At 45.5% G+C, this 24,958-nt stretch overlaps 1 protein-coding gene across 3 annotated transcripts in view; it reads right to left on the bottom strand.

Annotated features, from left to right (window-relative positions):
- Window positions 1-11,574: 11,574 nt before the first annotated feature.
- STC1 (stanniocalcin 1) overlaps window positions 11,575-24,958 on the bottom strand; it is a 35,273-nt gene continuing 21,889 nt past the window's right edge. Inside the window, exons 1-4 of one of the 3 annotated variants that reach the window (XM_083179825.1) lie at window positions 23,498-23,712; window positions 20,634-20,773; window positions 14,982-15,193; window positions 11,575-11,978 (exon numbers count right to left, since the gene is read on the bottom strand). In XM_083179825.1, the coding sequence (XP_083035951.1) occupies window positions 11,708-11,978; window positions 14,982-15,193; window positions 20,634-20,773; window positions 23,498-23,633 (759 nt within the window). In that variant the 5' untranslated portion in view covers window positions 23,634-23,712 and the 3' untranslated portion in view covers window positions 11,575-11,707. Of the gene's footprint in view, window positions 11,979-14,981; window positions 15,194-20,633; window positions 20,777-23,497; window positions 23,713-24,958 lie in introns of those variants that run through there. The other 2 variants (XM_083179824.1, XM_083179827.1) reach the window with 2 other exon arrangements.

The following is a 24,958-nucleotide window of genomic DNA, read 5'->3' on the forward strand; positions in this document are numbered from 1 at the left end:
TTATCTGTAAAGATGACTGTACTGCAAGCTGGATTTTTTCATCAAACTTTGGTGTGCTTGCCTCTTATTGTCCACTATATATATAGATATATATATATATATATATATATATATATATATATATATATATATATATAAGCAGTGCTGAATACATGGTTATAATAAATACATTTAGCTTCTATGATGACTTTCATGGTTCTCCCAACTTGATAACCTAGCTGACCTAGCCGACAATTATAATTTGTTATCCTTCTATTAGTCATTGCCCAAATCAGTGGCGTAAGTTCAAACCAGTTGCCTGGAGGCAAGATAAATATTGGTGCCCCCCATATAGCTCAATCAGTAAGGTGTCTGTCTCCAGTAAGACAGGTCATGGGTTCTAATATAGGGTGTGACACTTGCAAAAAAGATGGTAGGAGGGGGAGTCAGCCACAGAAGAGATATTGATGGCTATCAATTAACTGATTCAAACTTGCAGGGGAGGAGAGGTGCCCTCTTGGGAACAGGAGCCCGGCGGCAGATGACTCCATTGCCTCCCAGAGTTAAAGTTTTGGGCCAAAATGTATTATAATGCATCTGCAGGGACAGGGGCAAATCTTGTACACAGTATACAAGTGTTGTTAGTGTTGGAAGTTTGCGTGTACAGGCTTGAGGATGTAGTGGCGTTTCTGTAAACACCAGCGGCCGCACAATTACAGCCCAGTGAAGTGGTTTATTTGAAGAAATATCAGGTACATTCATGAGATTACCAAAATACAAATGGAGACACACTCGGCGCTAAATATGTAATGCTACTTCCCTTCTGGTGAGGACAATATTCATGGGGGTTCCTTCCAGAGCTTTTCCATGTATCCTCATATGCAGATTTTCATATGTAGACAATGTTCATGCAAAGAAAAATGTAAAAGACAAAATATGAAGTACGTCTCTGACAAAAAGTTTTCCTAAGCCACCCGTGTTCGGAGGTAGAAAGTGTTGAGAACCCTTTCACCATATTCTACTGGAAAGCCATGAGGCGTACCCAACTCATATCAAACAGGGGTAAATTAAGCCTATCAAGGTATCTTTATCTCACACAAAGGAAAATTTGACAGATACGGTGAAGAAGGAGGTATGGTGCGTACCACAACTCACTCAAAGATGTGTATTGCTGCTCCTATCAAGGTTTCTTTAACTTGCCACACAACGTAGGTTTAAAAAAAACAGCAGTCTTTAATACACGTTATCCTCCATATACAAAAGATAATATATGGATAAAATCACATATACAGATAACACCATAGTTCCCAGATCTCAGATAGGGCAGATGTATAACAGAGTCTACAACCTGGTAAAAGTCCGGAATCTCGTCCCAGGGTGTATATGAAAAAGGGCCACAAACTTCCGATCCGGTCTCTGGTGAATCCTTTTTGACCCAACGCGTTTCGATCCAGGTGCTTAGATCTTTTTCAAAATGCAGAATGATGGGCAACATATGGGTTTAAATACCCTACAGGCAGGAAGTTCGCTTATTTCCTGTTTCCTGTCATTAGCATATGCAGGAACTACCGTTTAATTACAAACAATGATGCATATATATACATATTACAATATAAAAATCCTATATGAGCTACATTCTGTGTGTCCGCTGAAATATTTAAAAACTGCAGAATTTGTGACTATAGAAAGGTTGGATCGCGAGTGGGGCATGCGGCATGCGTTCCACCACCTCCACTTCCACGTTCCATGGTCCGGGACGCAACACATGACCCAGGCCTTCACGTGATCGGAGATGGAATCTCCACCAATAGACTGGGTATTATAAGACGTGTCAGGAGTGTGTGATGCGGAAGTCTGTGATGAAGAAAGGACTAGTGGCTTGCGTTCCACTGTCCTTACTTCCGCAAATCGTCTAGCTATATAGAAGTCCATGGGTTAGAAGGGCCGTGCGTTCCACGGCAATATGGACGTGCGTTCCACTTCAGAACTGCTCTGTGCATATAAAACCAATTTAGGGGAACAAAATGTAGCTCATTTCCAATAATCTGAAATAATACAAAATACATAATACAATTCATAGTTAAAAATGACACTGAATAAAACAGAATATAAATCATGTCAATAATACAAAATGCATAAAAAATTCATAACAGCACAATTACACTGGATAAGCATTATTACAGCATTATTACAGCATATAAGATACAAAAGGCTTGATTCTTTCCTTTGAACCTAGCAGGTTGGCAAAGACCGAAATGCAGTACATTTATGACTAGAAGACATTAGCACCAGATGGTCATAATAATGACTTCGAGTTAAAATGGTTTTTGTAACTGTTTTCTAAACTGTCTGAGGCCATGTCTTCTTTTTTCTCCTCTCTTCTTAGTGCATCAAAGGAAAGAATCATATACGCTGTAATAATGTGTAAGATAGGGTTGTATCTTGGATATGTATTTTAGATGCATGTAACATCATTTAGAGACAGACTGAATGCGGGGAACAAAGGACAGTACAGAGTCAAGGGTGACCCCTAGGCAGCGAGCTTGAGGGGTAGGGTAGATTGTCACGTTGTTGACAGTTATGGAGAAATCAGGATGGTAACTGCTCCGAGTTGGAGGGAATAGAATACATTTTTTTATCTTGCAGCACATGAACCCCAGGCTCGTACTCCATGTGGATGGTAATGTATGAAAACTTATTTTAATAAAAAAAATTGTGAAAAACTCATGCCGACCATATCTTGTTGACCATCATCATGTTGACCTTTTGACCATGTCAACCTAAGGCATGTCGACCAATAGTGGTCGGCCAATTGACTGTCAACCTTATTATCGTTGATCTAAAGGGGCAGATGTAGAAGGGATGAAGTGCATACGTGCCGAAGCCGCGCCGTCAACTTTGGGTGTGTGGCCTAATGGAAGGGGGTGTGACCTCTACACATGGCTCCCCCATGAGGCCACACCCCCTTTTCTCCACTGTGGAGGCATGCCCAGCAGCTCTGTGAGCTGCCGGCTATGCCCCCAGCCCCTCACAGCGTCTGTTCAGGGTGACAGGGGGGACTCCCAACTGCCTCCCCCCCTGCCGCGGGACACTGCCAGCCCCGGGAGGGACACGGGAATGTCCCAAAATACCGGGACGTTCCCGCTATAAGCGGAACAGTTGGGAGTTATGAAAGTGGTTGGTGATAATGCACCAGCCAATCAGCTCCTTTCATTTTTCAAACCCAGCCTGCAACTTGACACTGTCACCTAAAAGTGTTTTCCACCTTCAGTTCACTTTAATTTCTTGGCTTGTATGTGTCCTCTAGTAAATTTCACTTACAATGTTATATTCTATCTTTCTGCGCTAATCTTGACACACAGGTATTTGCTTTGCTTTTGGATCCTACACAAAGCTGTATATACTGTAACTGTACTACAGCTGGGCCCAAAGCAGTAGCCCAGAGGAGCTGCATCACACCCTAGCACAGCGAAACCTAAACAAGTCTGGTGACAAAGGTTTTTGAAAGATAAAAGTTACATTAGTAAAAAAATAAATGAGGTTGCATGCTTGGCAATAAGTGACAGTAATCTGAAGGTGGAAGTTCTCTATTTAATAAAGTGCAATCACCCGTTTCCACTGGTGGGATCCTTAGGCTGGTCATACATCAGAACAATTTCAGGCCCGAATTTCGACGGGTCGTGCGATGCATTGTGTGTGTTTTGAGTGCACATTGTGAGTTGTTTAGGTACAATGCGTGGAAGTGAGGTCAATTCTCAGATCTGAAGATGCTGCTAACAACCAGTATGCTGGGAGTTACAGATCTTACAATAGATCTTGTGTGAAATTATACACAAATATGATCTATTGTGTATCAGAGCAATGATGACCTCCCGCTCCCCCCAACTGCCCTCCTGCCCACAGGACACTGCCACCGGTGGGAGGAACAGCGGGACAGTCTCCAATTAGTAACAAATGACTTACATAATTATATAGATAGCGCTCCCAGGCAGCCCACAGGGACCAGAGCCTACTGATTGTGTAGCAGGGACAGACTGGGCCTCTGAATCAGCCCTGGCATTTGTGCATGTGCACGCTGAAGTCATGCGCATGCCCATGCTGGGCATGACCACACACACGCCGGGCATGCGTGTGCTGTTGATCCTGGTGTGCAGGAGTGAGGGGCATGGCCGAATGTTATGCCACCACCACTACTGGACCCAATCGGCACACAGAGAGAGCCGCTGGACTCGCCTCAAGTCCAGTGGCTCATTCTGTGCACAAATCGGGAGGCGGTGCTCCTACACTGGATGGACAAATCGTCCCTCCTGGCCATTGGCCCTTTCCGGCATTTGCTGGAAGTGCCAGATGACCAGTCCGGCCCAGTTCTGCCGCATGCAGAATCAACTTTCACCGCAAGGTCATACTTACCTACCCTCCCAGAATGGCCGGGGGGGGGGTCCAGAAATTGGAAGGGTGGGCAAGCCTCACGCACAGCCGCATAAACCCCTCCTCTGGCAGTAAAATTTACGGCTCTTCAGGGAGGGGTGGGGCTTAAAACTGTCAAGCTCCGCCCACCCGTGGAAGTGCTGCAGAGAGTCTCCTCTCCGGGCTTCCAGGAGACTCAAAAAGTAGGCAAGTATGCGCTAGGGCCCATTTCACAGTCCAGCAGCAGCAGGTGCGATGCAGAGCTCCATGACAGAGCAGTGGTCACACTTGGATCCTGCTGTGATCCACACAGTTGCTGGTGTACATGTACTGTACAGTAGGTGCCCTCTCAGTGCTTGAGCCCGGAGGCAGTCAACACCACTGCTATTGGGAGTTACGCCCCTGATTCATACTGTACACTGTCCGGGACTGTGGGTAAGAAACCACTGTGGGTAAGAAATCACTGTGAGAGGGGACCGGCCTGCTGGAATTCACTGACAACATCCCGAGCAAGATGTTATTACAGCAGGTGCTCTGAGCACCGCGGTCCGCAGACAACAGGCAGTGTAAGAGTATTCTGGATATCATTTACACTGGCAATTTACAGACCTCTCCCCTGCAGCAGTTTCCAGCTCTGCTAACAATTGTGATTAATCTTTCCACTGTGAACTATCCAAGAAAACTACAGAGCTCAAGAACATAGATCTGACTCATCCAGGAAAGGAGAATTCTCCTCCCTGGCCGGACTGTGCCCAGAGGAAATCGTCTACCTGGTATTAACCGTCTGCTGAGTGATTCCAGGAGCGGGTGCTGGGACTTTCATGTTTCTGCCCATGGATAGATGTTATGTATACACAATGTTTTATTCCTATGGAAAAAGGTGTCAGGAGTCTTCTAAAGTTGATATGATATTTACAGACTCTCGGTGAGGGGGGTTATTTTATTTATTTCCGAAAAGATTTGATTGATTTCATCTGTTTTACCGAATTAGCTATAAAATAAAAAAATTAGACTAAAAGAAGGCATTACTACAAGTATACAATCATAATGTACTGAATGTCGACATTCACAATGTTGACAATGACAGAATGTTGACATGAAATTTAATATCTCCTCTCCGGTAGAATCCCGGAGAGGAGACTTTCAGCTGCCATTAGAGGGGTGGAGACTGAGCCCTACATCATGAAGTCCCACCCCATTGCAAAAGAATCCTGTGATTTGTGGGTGTACATGGAGGGGGTGGGGCTAAAATGCCAATTGCCGCATTTTGGCCCCTCCCCATCCGCGTACACCTGCAAATCGTGGGGATTTTACCGGCGGGGTAGGTAAATGACTGTGGGGGGAGGCTGGGGGAATGTCAGGGCCGGCGCCACCACTAGGCAAATCTAGGCATTTGCCTAGGGCGCCGGCCACTGGAGGGCGGCATTTTGCCCCCCGTGCCGCGGGGGTACCTGTCCTGTGGCGCTGTGTATTTAAAGCTGGCGGCGGAGGCAGCGAGGGGTCCCTGCAGTCAATAAGAAATAATGAGCGCTATCCGCCGGGCTATGCGGAAGCGCTTCTGTTGTGAAAACACTGTCCGCACGCTGATTGGCTGAGATTCAACCAATCAGCGTGCGCCGTGCGGCCAGTGTTTTCACAACAGAAGCGCTTCCGCATAGCCCGGCGGATAGCGTTCGTTGACTGCAGGGACCCCTCTCTGCCGCCGCTGCCAGCTTTAAATACACAGCGCCGCAGGACAGGTACCCCCCCCTCCCCCGGCACCGCTGCGCCCCCACCCCGACTCGCCTGGGGCGCTCCGGTGCCTTGCACCGGCCCTGGGGAATGTGGGAGCATGCGGGAGGCTTGCCCACACTTCATGGGGCCCGGAGGGGGGGACCCGATATTCCGGAGCCTCCCAGCCATTCCGAGAGGGTAGGCAAGTATGGACATGACATAGGGTCTGGTTCAGAGGTGGATATCAATTTGTGTTAATAGATGCCCACTGCCAGCATCTCTGATCTGCTGCTGCGTCCGAGGAGCCGATGCGTGACTACTGAACCACTTGAAGTAACCCTCAGGTTACTCAGGATGCCCGGTGAAATCACACTACTGAGGCCAGTACAGTTGTGTCTGTGGAAACAGTCACTGACTATCAAATGCTGAAGTTGCTGGATTTTGAGACAGGAGGCATCTGAGGTCTCCAACTTGTGTGTAGTACATGCAGACATTGGACACAATAAACAATGATAGACCTTCTGACCATTGGTATGATCACGCAGCATGGCTGCCGAACGTAATAAGCCAGAGACATTGTAACTGTGTATGGAATCACTGCTGCCTACACTTGAGTCACCACTGCCCACCTCCGACAACCACTCCCTGACGATCACTTTGTGAATAAATCCATTCAATGCAACTGTCATTGCAAAACCACATGAGCAGTGTGACTTAGGGCCTAATTCAGACCTGATTGCACAGCACATTTGTTCTCAAAATGGGCAAAGCCATGCTGCACTGCAGGTGGGGCAGATGTAACTTGTGCAGAGAGAGAGAGAGTTCGATATGGATGAGTTATTTTGTTTCTGTGCAGGGTAAATACTGGCTGCTCTATTCTTACAGTGAAATTTAAATTTTAGCAAGAACACACCCCATCCAAATCTAACCTTCTCTGCACAAGTTACATCTGCCTCACTTGCAGTGCAGCATGGTTATGCCCATTTTGAGAACAAATTTGCCCTGTGATCAGGAATGAATTAGGCCCATGTACACAGAAAAACATGGTGTGCGCATAGCTGCTTAAGGTTTGTTGGGGCCCTGGGACAACTACATTGTGGGCGCCCCTCCAATAAACAGTGCCCACCCCCCCAAACAGTACCACCAGGGGCGTTTCAAGAGAGGAGGAGGCCTGTGTGGAGCCTCCTCCGGATGTGCCTCCTCCTCTCTGTTGGGAGCAGCTCTGTGTAGTGACCCTAGTGGGCATGTGCGAATATCTGGGAAAAATGGCGTGGCGGCCATTTTTCTGGCATACTTCGTATCGCTGCTGCAATGCAGCATTGTACATAGTTACATAGTATTTAAGGCTGAATAAAGACTAACGTCCATCCATTGGACAGCTGTGTCACCCGACTGGACTCAGAGAAAGGGGTTTAAACGGGTATATATACCCACGGGTATAAATACCCACATTGTGTACCTAACAAACCACCTTGAAAAAGCTGCAGGAGCAGCGAAACGCGTTGGTAATTGGTACACCAGGATTGCTGCCATCATTCATCCTTCCCAAAGTGTGTCCTCAGGTGCCATGAAAATTAGTGGAGTTACAATCAGCTGAAATTGTGTAGCCCCGGATTGCAGGATCGCTGCAAAGGTTCAATTGCTTATTGTGGAGGAAAGCCACCTCTCTAATTTGCCAACACAAAGATCCAGCAGTCCCTTGCTCCAGCAAATGTATCCCTGTGGAGGAAACGCCATCCTTACCACCCAGGTTGGAGAAAGCACAGCGGAGGGTTACAAATATACTCCCAACATCCACTCACAAAAGGATTCTACACATCTTTTTGGGCCAAAAAAAGAACAGGACACACTTGAATGTAAGGTGACTTTGAAAAATCCATTAATATGTGCACTAATTACCGCAGCAATCATTTTCTTGTTAATTATAATCTTTTATATGTTTTTTTTAGCTAACTTTTTAATAATGTCTATACCAAATAAATGTTATTTTTAATCCAATTGCACACCTGAGTTTAAGTTTAGTGCAACTATCTTTTGTTTTCTGTTTACGTGTGAGGGAGTGACACCCCTTGTTTTTGTTGCAGCTTGACAAGGCAGGCCCATACAGGCGCCCTTTTTCAGATACGAAGGAATCTGTCTTTCTCTTTTTAATCTGCTACTCATGGCTCGCCTCGGGCAATCTGGTACTCCTGGTTAGATGGAGGGCCATTTTTGAGGTAAGTTAAAGTCCGTCTAAACTGACTTTTATTTGCGAATTGGGAAAACAAAAAATCATTCAATAATCGGCGACCATGGAATGATATTTCACAGGTACGTAAATGGATGTGTAAGCGTACACATCCAACCGCATGCTGGCGTGGACATTCCTGGCAGGCAGCGTCTACCCCCTCGCTAAGCTGCTTAGTGAGCGGGTCTGAATCAGGCCAAAACTTGTGTACTTGTTTCCTAGCACGGCCACCCCAATTTGCATCGGGGTGGTCGTGTCGGAAAAATCGCGTTGGTCGCATCGCATGCGACCAAATCGCATGCGATGCGACCGATGCGATCGACCCGATTTTTACATTGAATCAAATGTGAATAGGGTCCCTGGGACCCTATTTTACATTGGATTCAATGTAAAATATTCCCCAGACCCCCAATTTTACCCCCTCAACGCCACCCCACGATTGACGCCAACCCGAAGCGTGGCGAGCGGCGGCGGCGGTACGCGTCCTCCGACCTTTTCATACCCCTACTATCCACGTCTGCGTGGAGTTAAGAATATAAAGTGTGGCGAGCGCAGTGAGCCACCGAGCCCCGCGAGGGGACGCGTATAACTTCATAGGTATACGCGTCCGCTCGCCACACTTCGGGATCGGTGGCTCGCTGCGCTCGCCACACTTTATATTCTCAACTCCACGTCGACGTGGATAGTAGGGGTATGAAAAGGTCGGAGGATGCGCACCGCCGCCCCTCGCGGGCTCGCTGCGCTCGCCACGTGAGATGGACTTAATCAAGTCCATCTCATCTTGTGCCATTATAATGGCACAAGACCGACGCGATGCTCCCGATTTCAATGTTAAAAATATTTTAACATTGAAGCCTATGGCAAAATCGCGGGCATCGCGTCGGTCGCGTCGGGGGCCATGTTAATGGCCGCGACCGACGCGATGCCCCCGATTTTGCCTTTGCCGGCAAAATGGACCTGATTTCAAAGAAAATCGGGTCCATCGCAGGCATCGTGTACCTTAACTTTAAGGTACACGATGCCCGCGATTGTGGCCGTTCTAGGAAACAAGTACCAAAACTTGTTTTGGAATTTCACGCAAATAAAATGTTACTGCTGATCACAATGTCGTACAGAGATGGAAATCTAGGAATAGCTGTTCTGCATTGTATCTTTACAGTATGCCACGCATGGAAGCTGGTTCAATGCTAATATCACTTGATTCCTGTCCTTTAAAGTTATTTGAATTCCAACAGAACAAAAATGAAAGGGGAAATCCTGCTCAGTAGGGGCCAGATATGTCAAGCTTCTCAAAGTGATAAAATGGAGAGTGATAAACAACCAGTCTATCTATCTATATTGTGGCAGGTGTGGTATGGGGCTCTGACAGTGGGGATCCTGAAAGTCAGTGTCCCGACATCGGGATCCTGACTGCTGGTGTTCCGACAGGGGGCAAGCAAAACGGATTTAGAACAGCAGTAGCAGCAGGACTAGGGGGATCCAACCCGGATTTTCCTAGAATGTAGTGGGAATTACTGGCTGATTACCAGTGCCCAGGCACTAACTGAATGGCAGTTAGTGCCTGGGCAGTAGGCTTGTGGGGGGTCCGGGGATTACATTAGGGATTCTATGGAACATGGGTCCTCAAACTGCGGCCCTCCAGATGTTGTGAAACTACAAATCCCAGCATGCCTTGCCACAGTTTTGCTATAAGGGAGTGTTAAAACTGTGGCAAGGCATGCTGGGATTTGTAGTTTCACAACATCTGGAGGGCCACAGTTTGAGGACCCATGCGGTATGGAAGTTCCCTTATGAGAACTGCCATTGCTGTACCCTGATAACTGCCATGCTGTAACTAAAGAAATGCCAATCTGTTATCCTGGAATGCTGTCTGCCTGCTGAGAAAGAAGAACCAGACTTCATCTTTAACAGGTGATTCCTTGTCACAATATATATATATATATATATATATATATATATATATATATATATATATATATACACACTGGGCCCGCAGAGCGGTATAATATGTTTCTGTACATTAAATGTTCAACGCAGGACACTTTGATGTAGAAGGAAACACAGCAGTAGCATTTTAAATGAATTTTTCTATATGGTTTATGGGTTGTTTGCACTTGTAGGTCAACTTGTATGTATATGCACTTTATTATGCACTGTCAATTTAAATGGAAATGCAGTACGTCATTTCAATGCACTATGCACTTTAACACTGAATGAAATGTTTTTTTTTTTAATTCATTTTTAATTTGCATGTACATTATGTGATACGTCATATAGTGGACCTTACATTGTTTGCACCACGTTTTTCCACAGAGTTATGTTATTTTGAAGTGTGATTACCTCTCGTTCCCACGGCCTGTGACGGGTCTCGGGTGACGTCATCAGCAGCCGCCGGAGACGCCGGACCAAGCCGCGGGAACTGACAGGATCTGAACAGGTATTTAAACACAGTTTGAGTATTGTAATGTTTGTTGTTTGAGCACCTTGATAAAGAGGCCGCCGAGCCTCGAAACGTTGGCATCACAGCTGGGTGTGTGTTTTATTTCCGAGTGCCGCCGACACCACAGAGACGCATGCAGATTGCCAGCCATTAACGGTCAGTGGAGGGCACCGGTTTATTTGCCATTACATTTACAGAAATTAACGCTTGGAGTGCCGTGCTATTTCACAGCAAGACAGTAGAGAATCAAGCACAGCAGCCAAAGGTGCTTCAGGTGAATGTGACTTTTATTATGTTATCAGACTTTTCCATTTTAACATTTTCTCTCTATGGTGTTTTATCCCGAACACAGAATCCTCATCATTAAACATAGAAGACCTGCAACAATTTCCCTTTGTGGTCTAAGGCATATACAGTCTGCTACCAACCTAATAAAAACAAGTGGATATAAGGACTAAACATTGGCAGCATTTAAAGGGCAACAGTAATATACACAAATCATACTTGTTTTGCATGTATTACTAATGTCCTTTTATATCCTGCGCTCATGAAAAACAGATGTTTAGTGACTATAACCTAAAAAGATGAACATTCACTATACTAAATAGGGAAAAAAGTGTACAACTAGATCTCTAAAAGAGGAATATCTCGGGCGAAATCTAATAGGATGAGAGATTCAGAAAGTGAGAGATTTGGTAAGAAATCTCCAGGTTTTTTTTAAAGCGGCAATCATATACCAGTATGATTTTGCAGTGTAAATGATTGCCGCTTTAAAAAAACCTGGAGATTTCTTACCAAATCTCTCACTTTCTGAATCTCTCATCCTATTAAATTTCACCCCTCATTTCTTAAACCAAAACAAATAATGCAGCAGTTCTGCTTGGGTGACATCTAACAATTTGCATGACTTTGGTCATAGTTATCCCAAGGTCTGGTGGCTACTAGTAATCTTCTGAGGAGTCTTGGATAGAAGAGACCGGTCCGAGGCCTTCATTCCGGAAGCTGCTGAGATAGACCCGGAGTTTCTGAGGATCCACGTTCCTCTTGCGGTTTAAGTCGGCTTTGGGTTGGAGCTGGGAACACTTGTCACCTTGCAGGACTTTGTATAGACTGGCTAAATTGGGTCCAAGGTGATTCATCAGATTGCTCTTTACGGCTGATACCGTCGCGTCATCACAGTCCAAGAGACTATTCAGTAATTTGTTGTGATACCTGAAATGAGCAAGAAGTGACCATCAGATCAGCTCCACCACCTGAATCTTCATGGACATTTAGGGGGGGGGGGGGGGGGGGGTGGATTTATCAAAGATTGAAAAAAGATATGGACACACCCATAAAACCGCTTGGGCGGTCCCCTGGGAACACATGCGTTCCCTGCTCGAGGCGTGCGGTTGATGTCATATGACAGCTGTAATAAAAGTTAGAATCCTGCTTAGCGAGTGGGTCTGAATCCGGCACAAAGTTGGGAAAGATAGGGGGTCATTCTTATTTTTAGCAGTGTTTTGGATATATGCAATTAAAATACTTTCTCCAATAATAATTATTTGGCCAACAGAATTAAGACTTGACAATGGAACGTAATAATTTTTTTTTTTAGACAACATTTTTCATTTGAATTTATATAACAAATGTGAGCGATGCAGGCTTTTTCGGCAGATACTTTTGTACATCTCTCAGAAAGATGTTGGCACTCAAAGGGTTAAAAAGGAAACTTCTTTAGGACATAAAGTATTTACAGCTTGTATACAAGTACCTGTGCATGTAGCGGGATGCAGTCGGCAGGTTCACAGAAATAAGCTAGACAGACCACTATTGGTCGACACATAAAATAGGTCAACATACCTTAGGTCAACATGGTAAAAGATCGACATTATAAAGATAAACGTGAGTTTTTCCACTTTTTTTACCTCAAAAAAAGTTTTTTTATCCTTTACCATCCAAGTGGCCATAGAGTTAGATTATAATAGTGCGTAAAGCGTGGTGAGTAAAGCGAGGGAGCGCAGTACACTACTACAGTGTCCATGTCAACCTATGTCAATATAAACCACAAAAAACATGTAAAAACTCATGTTGACTTTTTTCATGTCGACCTACTGCTTGTGTCGGCCTTTTGACATGTCGACTTAAGGTATGTTGGCCTTTTTCAAGTGTTGAGCTATGCACTGTCAACCTTATTACTGCTAACAGTATGACCCATACCCCATATAGCTATAGGGGTGTTACACAGATGGTGTACTCTCTTTTACAGCAGTTACGGTAGCTCATTTACACTCTATGGGCCTAATTCAGACCTGCTCATACAGCTGCAAATTTGCAGTGTGTGCGATTATTGGTAGACTGAACGTGCGTACGGATCTAGTGTGCATAAGCGAGGTCATCCTGCAATAAAATTCTGCTGGTTTTCTGTCAGGTAGCCGGCCGGCGTCTGTGGGTGGTAACTGGCCATTTTTTGGCAGTGTCTGTAAAAATGCAGGTGTGCCCAGGCGTTTGAGGGAAAGTCATGTGACGTCAGCTCCGGCCCCATTTCCGACTATTCCACCCTTTATTGGGGGGTCCCACTCCCTCAGGTACCCCGTCCAGGGCTGACAGCCACAGTAGTCATGTTCCAGTTGGGGGTCCTTGTATAAAAAGTGCCCCCCCCCCCCCCCCCCAGCTGTGGCATGACACCATTGGCTGTTGGAGCCTGGTGCTGGTTCCAAAATACAGGGGACCCCCAGTCTTTTTGGAATCAGGACCGGTCCAAGAGCCCATTGCTGCTTTCTTAAATTACGGGGATCCCCAAAATTTATACCCCCATATTTTGGGAACCAGAACCGCTCAATGAGCACGTGGCTGGTTATTTTTCATTTTAACTTTAACACACTTTTTTGAGAGAACCATGCAAGTATCTCATTGATCTGAGCATGGTTCTGTCAAACTAGCCAGACTGGACCTAGTCTATTTATTTAGCAATTTTTTGTCACCCACCTTGTTTAATATATTTATTAATGATATAGGAAGTGACATAGGGCCAGATGCACTAAGCTTCAAAAGTGATACAAAGGACAGTTATAAACAACCAGCCAATCATCTCCTGCCTGACTAATTGGCTGGCTGTTTATCACTCTCCAATTTATCACTTTTGAAGCTTAGTGCATCTGGCCCACAGTGAGTAAAATTGCAATATTTGCGGACCACACGAAATTGAGTAAGGAAATGAACTCCGGAGACTTAAATAAACTGGAAAGGTGGGTGGAAAGGTGGAAAATTCAGTTTAAGGTTGATAAATGTAAATTAATTCATTATGGGAACAAAAATGGACAAGCAACTTATAGGCTAAATGGAGTTATTATGGGGAATAATGCTGTAAAGAAGGACCTGGGGTCATCAAAGATGAAAAATTGGGTAATAGTGCACACTGCTCAAATGCAGCAGCAAAAGCAAACAGGACACTGGCATGCATTAAAAGGGGAATGGATTCAAGGGATGCCAATGTGATAGTGCCTCTTTACAAGGCATTGGTGAGACCACACTTGGAATATTGTGTTCCGTTCTGGGCACCGCACCTTAAAAACGACATAAATGAATTGGAACAGGTACAGAGAAGGGCGACTAAGCTAATAAAAAGTCTCGATTCACTAGAATACAAAGATAGGTTAACAAGGCTGAATATGTTTTCACTGGAGAAATGGAGGCTGAGAGGTGATATCATTAGTATGTTCAAATACAGGATTGGGAATCATATGGAACTGGGCGATGAGTTTGGGTTATTACACCATAACAAGCCTTCTCACATATTGTTTGTTATTAAAAGAACATATCACCCTCTCTGCATTTTTCTCTCAGATATTTCCATATGAACATTGTGTGAATTATACTGAGAGGAACTTGACAGCTTCACGAGGATAACACTACAAATCGGCCCTTTGGGTAACCCCATATTAACTTATTCGGAGAAGAGGAACGGTATCCCCCCATTAAGGGATGCACAATTCTTCTCTCCATCTATCTGTGGCGCCGAAAAGGGATACCTCTCACTCTACATGTACCTACAGGTGTTGGGGACACCTTAAGAGAGGCATCCTCATTTGGCAGCCCATGAGCGCACAGGGAGGGCCTTCCACATTCTTTCATAATCAACCACCAGCCTGCAGCTATCCTGAAGTAAAAGTTGGAGAACATCCAAAGTGAGAGGATACATAGGATACACAGTTAGAGAAGTAAAATAAATCTCACCTGTTGGAAAATAGCTGTGGCAGATGCACAACCTCACCGATTGCTTCTGGGTTGTAACGGGCAACATTGCAAAGCTCCAGCTTGGTGTAACAGTCCTCCTGCACCTCCCCGATCATCCGCTGGAGGCTGGAGCACCTCCGAATGGCCAGGAACACCTTAGATGTTATACCGCTTACCATACACTTCAAGCTTTCCTTCACAAATACCTTCCCCTGCAGGGAGAGAGCAGGTGAGACACACAGATCACAGTGAGAACTGAATGAGCAACCTAACAGTGACTTATGGTGTGCGGGAATAAGGATAGGCAGGGTAATAGTACAGACAGACGGAGTAACAGGACAGGCAGAGAAACAGGACAGGCAGTGTAACATAACAGACAGAGTAACAGAGCAGGCAGTGTAACATAACAGACAGAGTATCAGGACAGGCAGAGAAACAGGACAGGCAGTGTAACATAACAGACAGAGTATCAGGACAGGCAGATAAACAGGACAGGCAGTGTAACATAACAGACAGAGTAACAGAACAGGCAGAGAAACAGGACAGACAGAGTAACAGTACAGACAGAGTAACATAACAGACAGAGTAACAGGACAGGCAGAGTAACAGTACAAACAGGGTAACAGGACAGACAGAGTAACAGTACAGACAGGGTAACATAACAGACAGAGTAACAGGACAGGTAGAGAAACAGTACAGACAGAGTAACAGGACAGGCAAGACAGGGTAACATAACAGACAGAGTAACAGGACAGACATAGTAACATGACAGGCAGAGAAACAGTACAGACAGAGTAACAGGACAGGCAAAGTAACAGTACAGACAGGGTAACAGAACAGACAGAGTAACCGTACAGACAGGGTAACAGAACAGGCAGACTAACATGGAGAGTATCATGACAGGCGGAGTAACAGGACAGGCAGAGTAGCAGGACAGGCAGAGTAGCAGGACAGGCAGTAATAGGACTGACCACCTCTCCTGGGCGCTATGGGCTCTGCATTCTGCAGGTTTCTACATAATATTGACACTGTTCTAGATATTTTTTCAAATACATTTTAATTTTGGACTGTGCTCACACCCCAAGACACAGCTGCAAGTGGCCAGAGGCACCCCCGGGTGCCACGGCACACAATTTGGGAACCACTGATTTATACAGTCGGCAAACTTTGAGTAAACAAAGAAAAAATAAACAAAATAATCATTGCTGCTCCCTTATACTTTTCCTCTAGGAATGTTCCCACTGTGTCTGTCTCCTCTGAGATCACTAACAGGGTAATTCAGACCTGCTCGCTAGGGTGAGTATATATTCGCTGCCTAGCGAGCAGGTAAACGCTGCCCAACCGAACGCCCCTCCTCTGCCTGAATCCTGGCGATACGATACGACCGGATGTGTACACTTACACATCCGCACGCATGTGGCCAGGGCTTCTCACCATCATTATGAAAAGTAAGCCTGGACTTCGGGGTGGATGTTGACGTCATGTGACATCATCTGCCCACCCCAAGCAGGCATGGGCCACGTCTGCATTTGCAGGGACCATTCCCATGGGCCCGCCCACCATTTTTGTGGGCACGGCCATGAAACACTGGGGAGAACCCAGCAGGCGCCCCCTGCCTGTCACTCAGACGCTCGCAGCTGGAACCTGGTGACAAAGTGCATGTGCAGACCCAAAATATCGGAGACGGGGCCGAATTTGGACCTGTACAAACAGGTCTGAATCGCCCCTAAGTTCATAGACAGGCTAGTGGGCATTACAGCGTGGTTACCAATAAAATGCTACAGTATTAATATGTCTATCAGTAAGGAAAAATCTATATAGTTATCTAGAACAAAAAGCAGAGAGAAAGTTTTGTCCTAAATTGGTGCATTTAATTCAATATAAAATGTAACTTTTAGTACTTGTGTAGTTTCACAGCGCCAGCATGGCGCCGTGCGTCTGAGTCCCCTTGCGGGGCTCGCTTTGCTCGCCCATGCTGTGGGCTCAGTGGCTTGCCACGCTATCTAGAATCAACTCCATGCCAACATGGATAGTGAGGGTATGAACTATCCATGTTGGCATGGAGTTAAGTAACTTTATTTTAGATAGTTTGTGCCGAGCGTAGAACCCAGATGTACTGTAGCACGGCACCATGCCGTCGCCGTGAAACTACACAAGTACCTAACTTTAATTGAAAAGAGTAAAATTGCTAAATATTAAAAGACACATAACATATAATTGTGAAAAAGACAGAGACAGTATTGGTGTTTATAAAATAAGGTGGTGGGCGAGCAGTATACTCTATATCACTTATTAAAGTTGGGACAGTTACCAGCTTCTTTTTATAGTTTCAATTGAATAACAATAGCTTTGCGTGTGTTTAGAGTACAGTATTGAGACACTTTATAGATAGACAAAATCCCTTTTGTACAGTATCGAGACACTTTAGAGCACGGTAGTATTCGCTATAATAACCATTAGAATAGTTGACACCGTTGAGGACCAGTACACATTGATTTAAGTATCGTATAAGTGCTGATGTTTTGAGGTATCACATAGATCAGGGGTCTTCAACCTTTAAGACAGCGTGGGCCACCTAAAAAAATCCAGTGAAGCCCGAGGGCCACTAAAATCGCCTACGGAATTTTGGACAGCCCCATAGAATCACAGCTTCCCTATAACGTCAGCACAGTCCTTCATAGATAGTTCGCACAGCCGCCCATACTCAGCACATAACCCCCCCCCCCACACAAACACACCGTAATAGTTATCAGCAGCCAATTTGGGTTCCAGTGCAAACAGTAAAATATGTGGCCCCCCCCCCCCCCATATATAATTTGATATTGAATAAATTGCACGCGCCGTAGGTGCACTTCCAAAAATGGGTGTGACCTAATTATAAGGGGCGTGGTCTAATTATAACGAGTGTGAACTAGCAGGAAAACAATTACCTGACACCTCTTTTGCAACCTGCATGACCAGACATTGGTTACCGCAGGAATGGTCGTTGTCCTCACACGCTTAAGTTGACTGAAGGCTGCACAATGACATATAAACATGAAGGCCCACACAGTGAACTAGTATGCCTCACAGATCAAGCCCAAACAATGAAAGGCTACTTAAATCAATATACACTGTTTATCCGTAATGCCCATTACACATTGTGCATCACACCATAGTGTCCATTAGACATTATGCCACACACCGTAATACCTGTTGTACATTATGTCATACACTATAATGCCCATTACACATTATGCCGCACCGTGATGCCCATTACACATTAATCCACACAAAATTATGCCCATTGCACATTATGCCCCACACTGATGCCCATTATGCCACAGACCATAATGCCAGCAGTACTCCTGCTTATACATATGATGCCCCAGCAGTGCCCCTCACCTAATGCCCCAGCAGTGCCCCTCACCTAATGCCCCAGCAGTGCCCCTCACACAATGCCCCAGCAGTGCCCCTCACACAATGCCCCAGCAGTGCCCCTCACACACAATGCCCCAGCAGTGCCCCTCACACACAATGCCCCAGCAGTGCCCCTCACACACAATGCCCCAGCAGTGCCCCTCACACACAATGCCCCAGCAGTGCCCCTCACACACAATGCCCCAGCAGTGCCCCTCACACACAATGCCCCAGCAGTGCCCCTCACACACAATGCTCCAGCAGTGCCCCTCACACAATGCCCCAGCAGTGCCCCTCACACAATGCCCCAGCAGTGCCTCTCACACACAATGCCCCAGCAGTGCCCCTCACACGCAATGCCCCAGCAGTGCCCCTCACACACAATGCCCCCAGTAATGCCCCACACACAATTCCCCCAGTAATGCCTGCAGCTTTGCCAGGTCTCCTGCTCCCGCCAGATGTACCTCCTCATCCTGCAGCTTTGACGGGTCACCTGCTTTCACCATCCATGCCTCCTCCTGCAGTTTCGACGGGTCCCCTCCGCCAGCTGTGCATCCTCCTCCTGCAGTTCCAGTGCCGGGTCCCCTGCTCCCGCCAGCTGCGTCTCCTCCTCCCGCAGCTTCGCCGGGTCCCAACTCCCCAGCTCGTGACCAGACGTGCCTCCTCCTCCCTCAGCCGCGCTGGATCCACTCCTCTGCCCTGCCTGCAGCCAATGGAAATTGGGTAGGCGGCACCCAAGGGGACTCCATTACACTGCCTCCCTCGGCAGCATTTTCTTTTACTTAAAAAAAAAAAAATCCTGTGCATGGCGGGCAGGGGGCCACTGAGATCAGCTCCGCGGGCCACGAGTGGCCCGCGGGCCATGGGTTGAAGACCCCTGACATAGATAATGAACAGCAGCAAAGCACGTCAGGTTTGGTGAGTTGCCCAACATGATAAGGGCTGCAAACATAACAAATAAGATAATAGCCAGCTGTGGTGATCCTTAAGAGGTTAAACAGAATTTTGGCTGGTCTCTAAAAGGCATTTCAGTGCTCCTATTGGGATGCAGTCAAAATCCCGATGGTCAAAATCCCGACAAGGTCAAAATCCCGACATTTAAAATCCAGACATGGACAAAATCCCGACATTTAAAATCCCGACAAGGTCAAAATACCGACATATAGTATGTACAGGTGAAACAGTCAACATGACTTTCCGTCGACAGTTCGCGAGATCGACATGGGTTTTTTCACTGTTTTTTGACCCGACAGGCGGTATTTCATGCCCTACTTGGGCGTGATGGGAGAATAAAATAGTGTGCCCGAAGCATCGCGAGCGATGCGAGGGGCTGCGGTTCACTTCCAACTGTGTCCATGTCAACAGTGTCGACAGTGTCAACAGTGTCGACAGAAAGTCATGTTGACTGTTTCATCTGTACATTCCATATGTCGGTATTTTGACCATGTCGGGAGCTTAAATGACAGGATTTTGACCTTGTCTGGATTTTGTCCTTGTCGGTATTATGACCCATTCGGGATTTTGACCCTGTCAGGATTTCAAACCAAATCACTCCTATTGCGGGTCCGCAAATAAAGAGAAACGGCCGGTAACAAATGGCTACACTATCAAACAATCACTGGTGCCTGTGAATCGGTCAGGGTGCTCAGAAGTGTCAGTAGTATATCACACACACTCTATGCGCAAAGACATCTGCTACCATTATAAGGGCAGGAACGTCTAATAATCAATGCAATCAAAATAACAAAAGTGTCAGCATGCCGCACTGCTAGCACTCCGCATTAGCCAGCGTGTGTTTTGAAGCTAATATTTCCTTGTCCTGGTCGCACACCCCCTGTGCAGATTCAAACATACATACATGAATAATTGGGGGTCGTTATTAACCCTATGAAGTCCTGTGCGATTGGCACCACACCCTATATATTTATCTATCTAGAACAGGGATAGGGAACCTTTGGCCTCTAGCCATTTCTTGAACTACACATCCCAGCATGCCCTACTACAGTTTTGCTAATTTGACAAGCTAAAACTGTTGCAGGGCATGCTGGGATATGTAGTTCAACAACAGCTAGCGTGCAAAAGGATCCCCATCATTGATCTAGACAAATAATACTACTTCTGCTTTGTAACATTTATAACTATCAATTAGAAATGCAGTGTGCAGGGGATTATGGGGCTCACAAACTAAGTTGCATCTTGTTTCACTGTATATGCATCTGACCACGTGGATGTGCAGCATGGCCGTCACTTTACCTGGGTGTCAAACTTGGCCGCACTGAACAAAAAGGACTTGCAGATGTCATAGAGCCCATCCGTGTCGCAGGTTGTGTTCTCCAGGCAGGCAAAGGCTCCGCAGCCAACTTGCAGAGCTCCGATCAGGCAGCGCACCACTTCTACTGAACAGGAGACACCATATCACACAGTGAGAGCCGCAAGATCACACAACAAAAGCAGCAAGAGCATTTGTGTTACATAAACAGAACCTCTAGGAGTACAGTGACATACAGAACCTTGCTCTCTGGTTTTATGCTATTACCTTTGTTTGAATATATACTTACAGTATGTCGGTTGTGGTATATTAGGTCAACAATGTTTAGCTCAACAGTGGAGATCACCATACACAAGGTTGACACTGTACGAAGGTTGACGCAAGCAAAATGTCGAAACAGAAAAGGACGGCATATGAAAAGGTTGACATGTGTTGACCATAGCACGTCAACCCTTTGCTTGTGCCGCCTTTTGACTATGTTGACCATATGAGGTACGACAGAAGCGGACCTATTAGAATTCATACATAATGAATAGCTTTACACATGCATCTCATGTCATTAGGCATCACAAACATATGGGGTGAGATGCAATAGGGTGCGATTTTTTAGGTATTTAAAAAAGTCACAAAAGACACATGTCACATTTGTGATTTTCAGCCGGAATTCGCAGATGTAATTGGTGTGATTTTTTTTAGACAAAGTCAGAAATCGCTTGGGTTTTCCATCGATTTTTGGTAACGGAAATGTGAGGATTTCTTAGGCAAATGCATTTTTTAGTAACATGAATGTGTGATATTTTTAGTAATGGAGTGTGCATATTTTTGTAAAAAAAAAAATGGCATGCCACCCCCCCCCCCCCCCCCCTCCCCCAAAGCATAACCAGCCCTGGGCTCATTAAGCTGGTCCTGGATCCCCAAATAAAATAGTCGGGATCCCCCATATTTAAGGAACCAGCTTGGACCGGTTCAGGACTGGCTCAATGAGCTTGGGAGAAGGGGACCCCATGCCGTTTAAAAAAAAAATTAGAACAAAAATCTGCACACTCCCATTACTAAAAAAATCACACATTCATGTTACTAAAGTTCGACAGAAATCACAAGTTAAGTAAAAATTTGTACCCTATTACATGTCCGAATTAAAAAAAAAAAAAATCACTTTTGACATGTGCAATATGGTGCAATTTTTTAGCTTTTGCACCTTATTACATTTCGCTCTTGGTGTTAAATACAGGGGACAAAAAGACTGGGGGTCCCCACCGTACTTTTGGAACCAGGACCAGTCCAAGAGCCGGTGCGGGTTTCTTAAATATGGGGGATCCCCATAATTTTTTCACAATTTTTAATTGTAAACACTGTTTTGGACATAACCATGTACAGATCTCAAAGATCTGTGCATGATTCTGTCAAACTCGCCATCCTGGACCTGGTCTATTTTGTTTGCAATATTTGGTAATGTTTCTCAAAAATCACACCCTATTTGAGAGGTTTATGTTTTCATTGAGAAAACATATGGATGTGATTTGTAATGTGCGGAGTTTTTTTGGGCAATGTGCGATTTTTACCGCAAAAACTGAGATTTTTCCCGCAATTCACACCCTATTACATGTGAGAATTGCGCAAAATTTGCGCATTTTGTGCCTAAAAATCGCCACCCATTACATGTCACCTCTGGTGTTCCACTAATATTACTGACTTGCCCCATATGGTAATACAATGATAAGTATCATTCATCCTGCTGGTTTGTGATTAAATTATAACCTATTAGCATATTTAGATGTGAGCATGTCATTCCCACACACTGGAAATGCATCTATTGTGACGATAATGTGTGAGTAATGACATAAGACAGGCTAGGGTTCTGTACACTAGCAGACACGATAAAACATTGACGTATAGTTTATTTTCAACACAGTATAAAATTGATCAGCCATTTACATAGCATATTATCTTAAATTGGGGATAGTATATAAGAATGACTTTATCATTTGTGTCATGGACCATGGTTTTATTCAATACACTACTGCTGATATAGATCATAGATTAATAGCACGGTGGTGCAGTGGCTAGCATTGCTATCTCACAGTCATGATGAAATACATAACAGGTGCTTGGAGTTTGTGCGTTTCTTCCAAAATTCCATTAAAAGATGCAGACAGATTAATGTTAGTGATTGTGTGGTAGATAATATATAGACTAATCACTCTCCTGGTCTGATGTACTAAGCCTTGGAGATACCAACCAATCTACTCCTGTCTGTAACATGGCAGTTAGAAGATGTTTGTATTGTACCTTATCCCTTCTGACTTTATCACTTTCCAAGGCTTATAACATCTGAACCTGAGATAGAAAAAATAGTAATTATGAACCACAAGGGCAGTTGTATCAGGTCATTTCTATGGCAGTCTCAGAGTCCACCTGGGCACATAGCACACTAGGCACTGGCTGCCTATACTTATCAGTTGTGCCCACATGGCACTCTTATATTGCATATAATGCAGCACTGTCCATTGACAGTATACATGTATTAATTTGCTTTGTCTAATGCCCCATTAGATTGGGCTATGTAATACTCTCATGTGTGGGCACATTGTAAAACCAGAGAGTATTGTAGCATCTGCAGCCAAACAGACTTTTTGCACTGCAATGGGTAGAACCAAGTAACACGAGATCTGCAGGGTACGTGTGGACTTGTAGTTCCACAATGGCTTTAGGGTCACTCACTGCCTGAGTCCTGCAGCGCGGCTGCAGATCCCGATATACTGATATACATTGCACTGAGCCATAATACAATGTAATCCATTCTAACTTACATAGGACATTATAACCCCCACGGCCATTGCCTTCTTACCTGACCCCAGGGATGTCCCTCTGCTTCTACTGCCCCCCAGAAAGTCTCCCTGGTCGGTGTCATAGGATGAGCCCAGGCTCATGTGTGGCAGCAGCAGGAGGAGGATGATGGGAAGGATGCCCGTGTGATACTGCATGCTCTGTCCAAATGCCCGGAGTCGGACCCTCTCTGCAGGCAGAACTCTCAGATCTGACACATTTATACGCTAAACTTATCTGCAGCCAATCAGCAACCTCTCCCCATCGGCCAATCACGGCTAAGCCTCATTCATTATTATTATAAAAAAAAAAAGTTTCCCAGAATTTATGACCACGTGACAGAGCTGATCACCTTCCTGGCACAGGGGGCTACTACACGGCTAAAGGTCTACAGGTCTATGGGTGGGGTGCTGCTGCCCCAGTCACTGCTCTTAGCTGTGCATAAAATATGTTTTATAGAGTAATTAGTTAGATGCTCTCAGGAGTGTGTGCATTATGGAGGTCATTCTGGTTGACTTGCAAAGCTGCAAATTTCGCAGCTTTGCGAGTCAACTATACACCACCTATATGAACGTTACCCCCCTGCACGACGCATGCATGCGAATAAATGTTTTGCATAAACATCCATTCGCAGCCTTGCGAGCGGGGCATAAATCATTCGATGACCATCGAATGAATTCTAAAGCGCTCACAAATCTCGCTGTTGACTTAGATTTGCGGTGCCCTGATATGCGAACAGGGTGGGCATCTGACATCCAGTGACATCAGCTGCTCACCCCCTGCACCCGCGTCACGGCCAAATTACCATGGGAACGCCCAGGGTATCCGTCCCCTCCGCCCCACGCCTCCTGTCTGCACTGCTCCGTGCATTTGTTGACCTTTTGACTGTAGACCAATAGTGGTTGTCCTTTTTACTGTCGACCTAATGACCGTGTCCCCAAATCAAGGTACACATAGGCATCCTATGGTGCTGCAACTGTTGTAAAGCCTGTGTCAGGGCATGCTGGGATATGTAGTTTCACAACTGATGGGAGACATAGGTGGCATATCATTGTACTAAAGCATGGCACACCTCTGTGGCATACATATCCCTGTCTGGATTCCTGGGCACCCCTGATAAGCCGTTATTCTCTTGGTGCCACCGGACCTGCTGGCTGCTTCTGTGCACTCTCACATCCTGCCCTGAGGAATATTTCCAACAAATGTTCACTTTATTTTACACTTCCCATTTAATGGAGCGGAACCTGTGGGAGTTAAGGAAATATTAACTCTTTGGCTTCCACCACTAACCCAGAGCTTCTATTAGGTGACCATTTTAATTGCTATGTCAATGCCACTGCATTCAATTACTGCCCCAGATGCAGAATTAATATCAGGAGGTCATGGTACTTGCTGTTCCACTCAGGGCCTGATCAACCAATAGTCTGATTAGGCTGCAGCCTAGGGCGCCAGGACTAGGGGGGGGGGGGGGGGGGACCTAGCA

This window comes from Crinia signifera, chromosome 4 (genome assembly GCF_055691185.1).
Source record: "Crinia signifera chromosome 4, ASM5569118v1, whole genome shotgun sequence".
In the NCBI taxonomy this organism is placed as follows: Eukaryota; Metazoa; Chordata; class Amphibia; order Anura; family Myobatrachidae; genus Crinia; species Crinia signifera.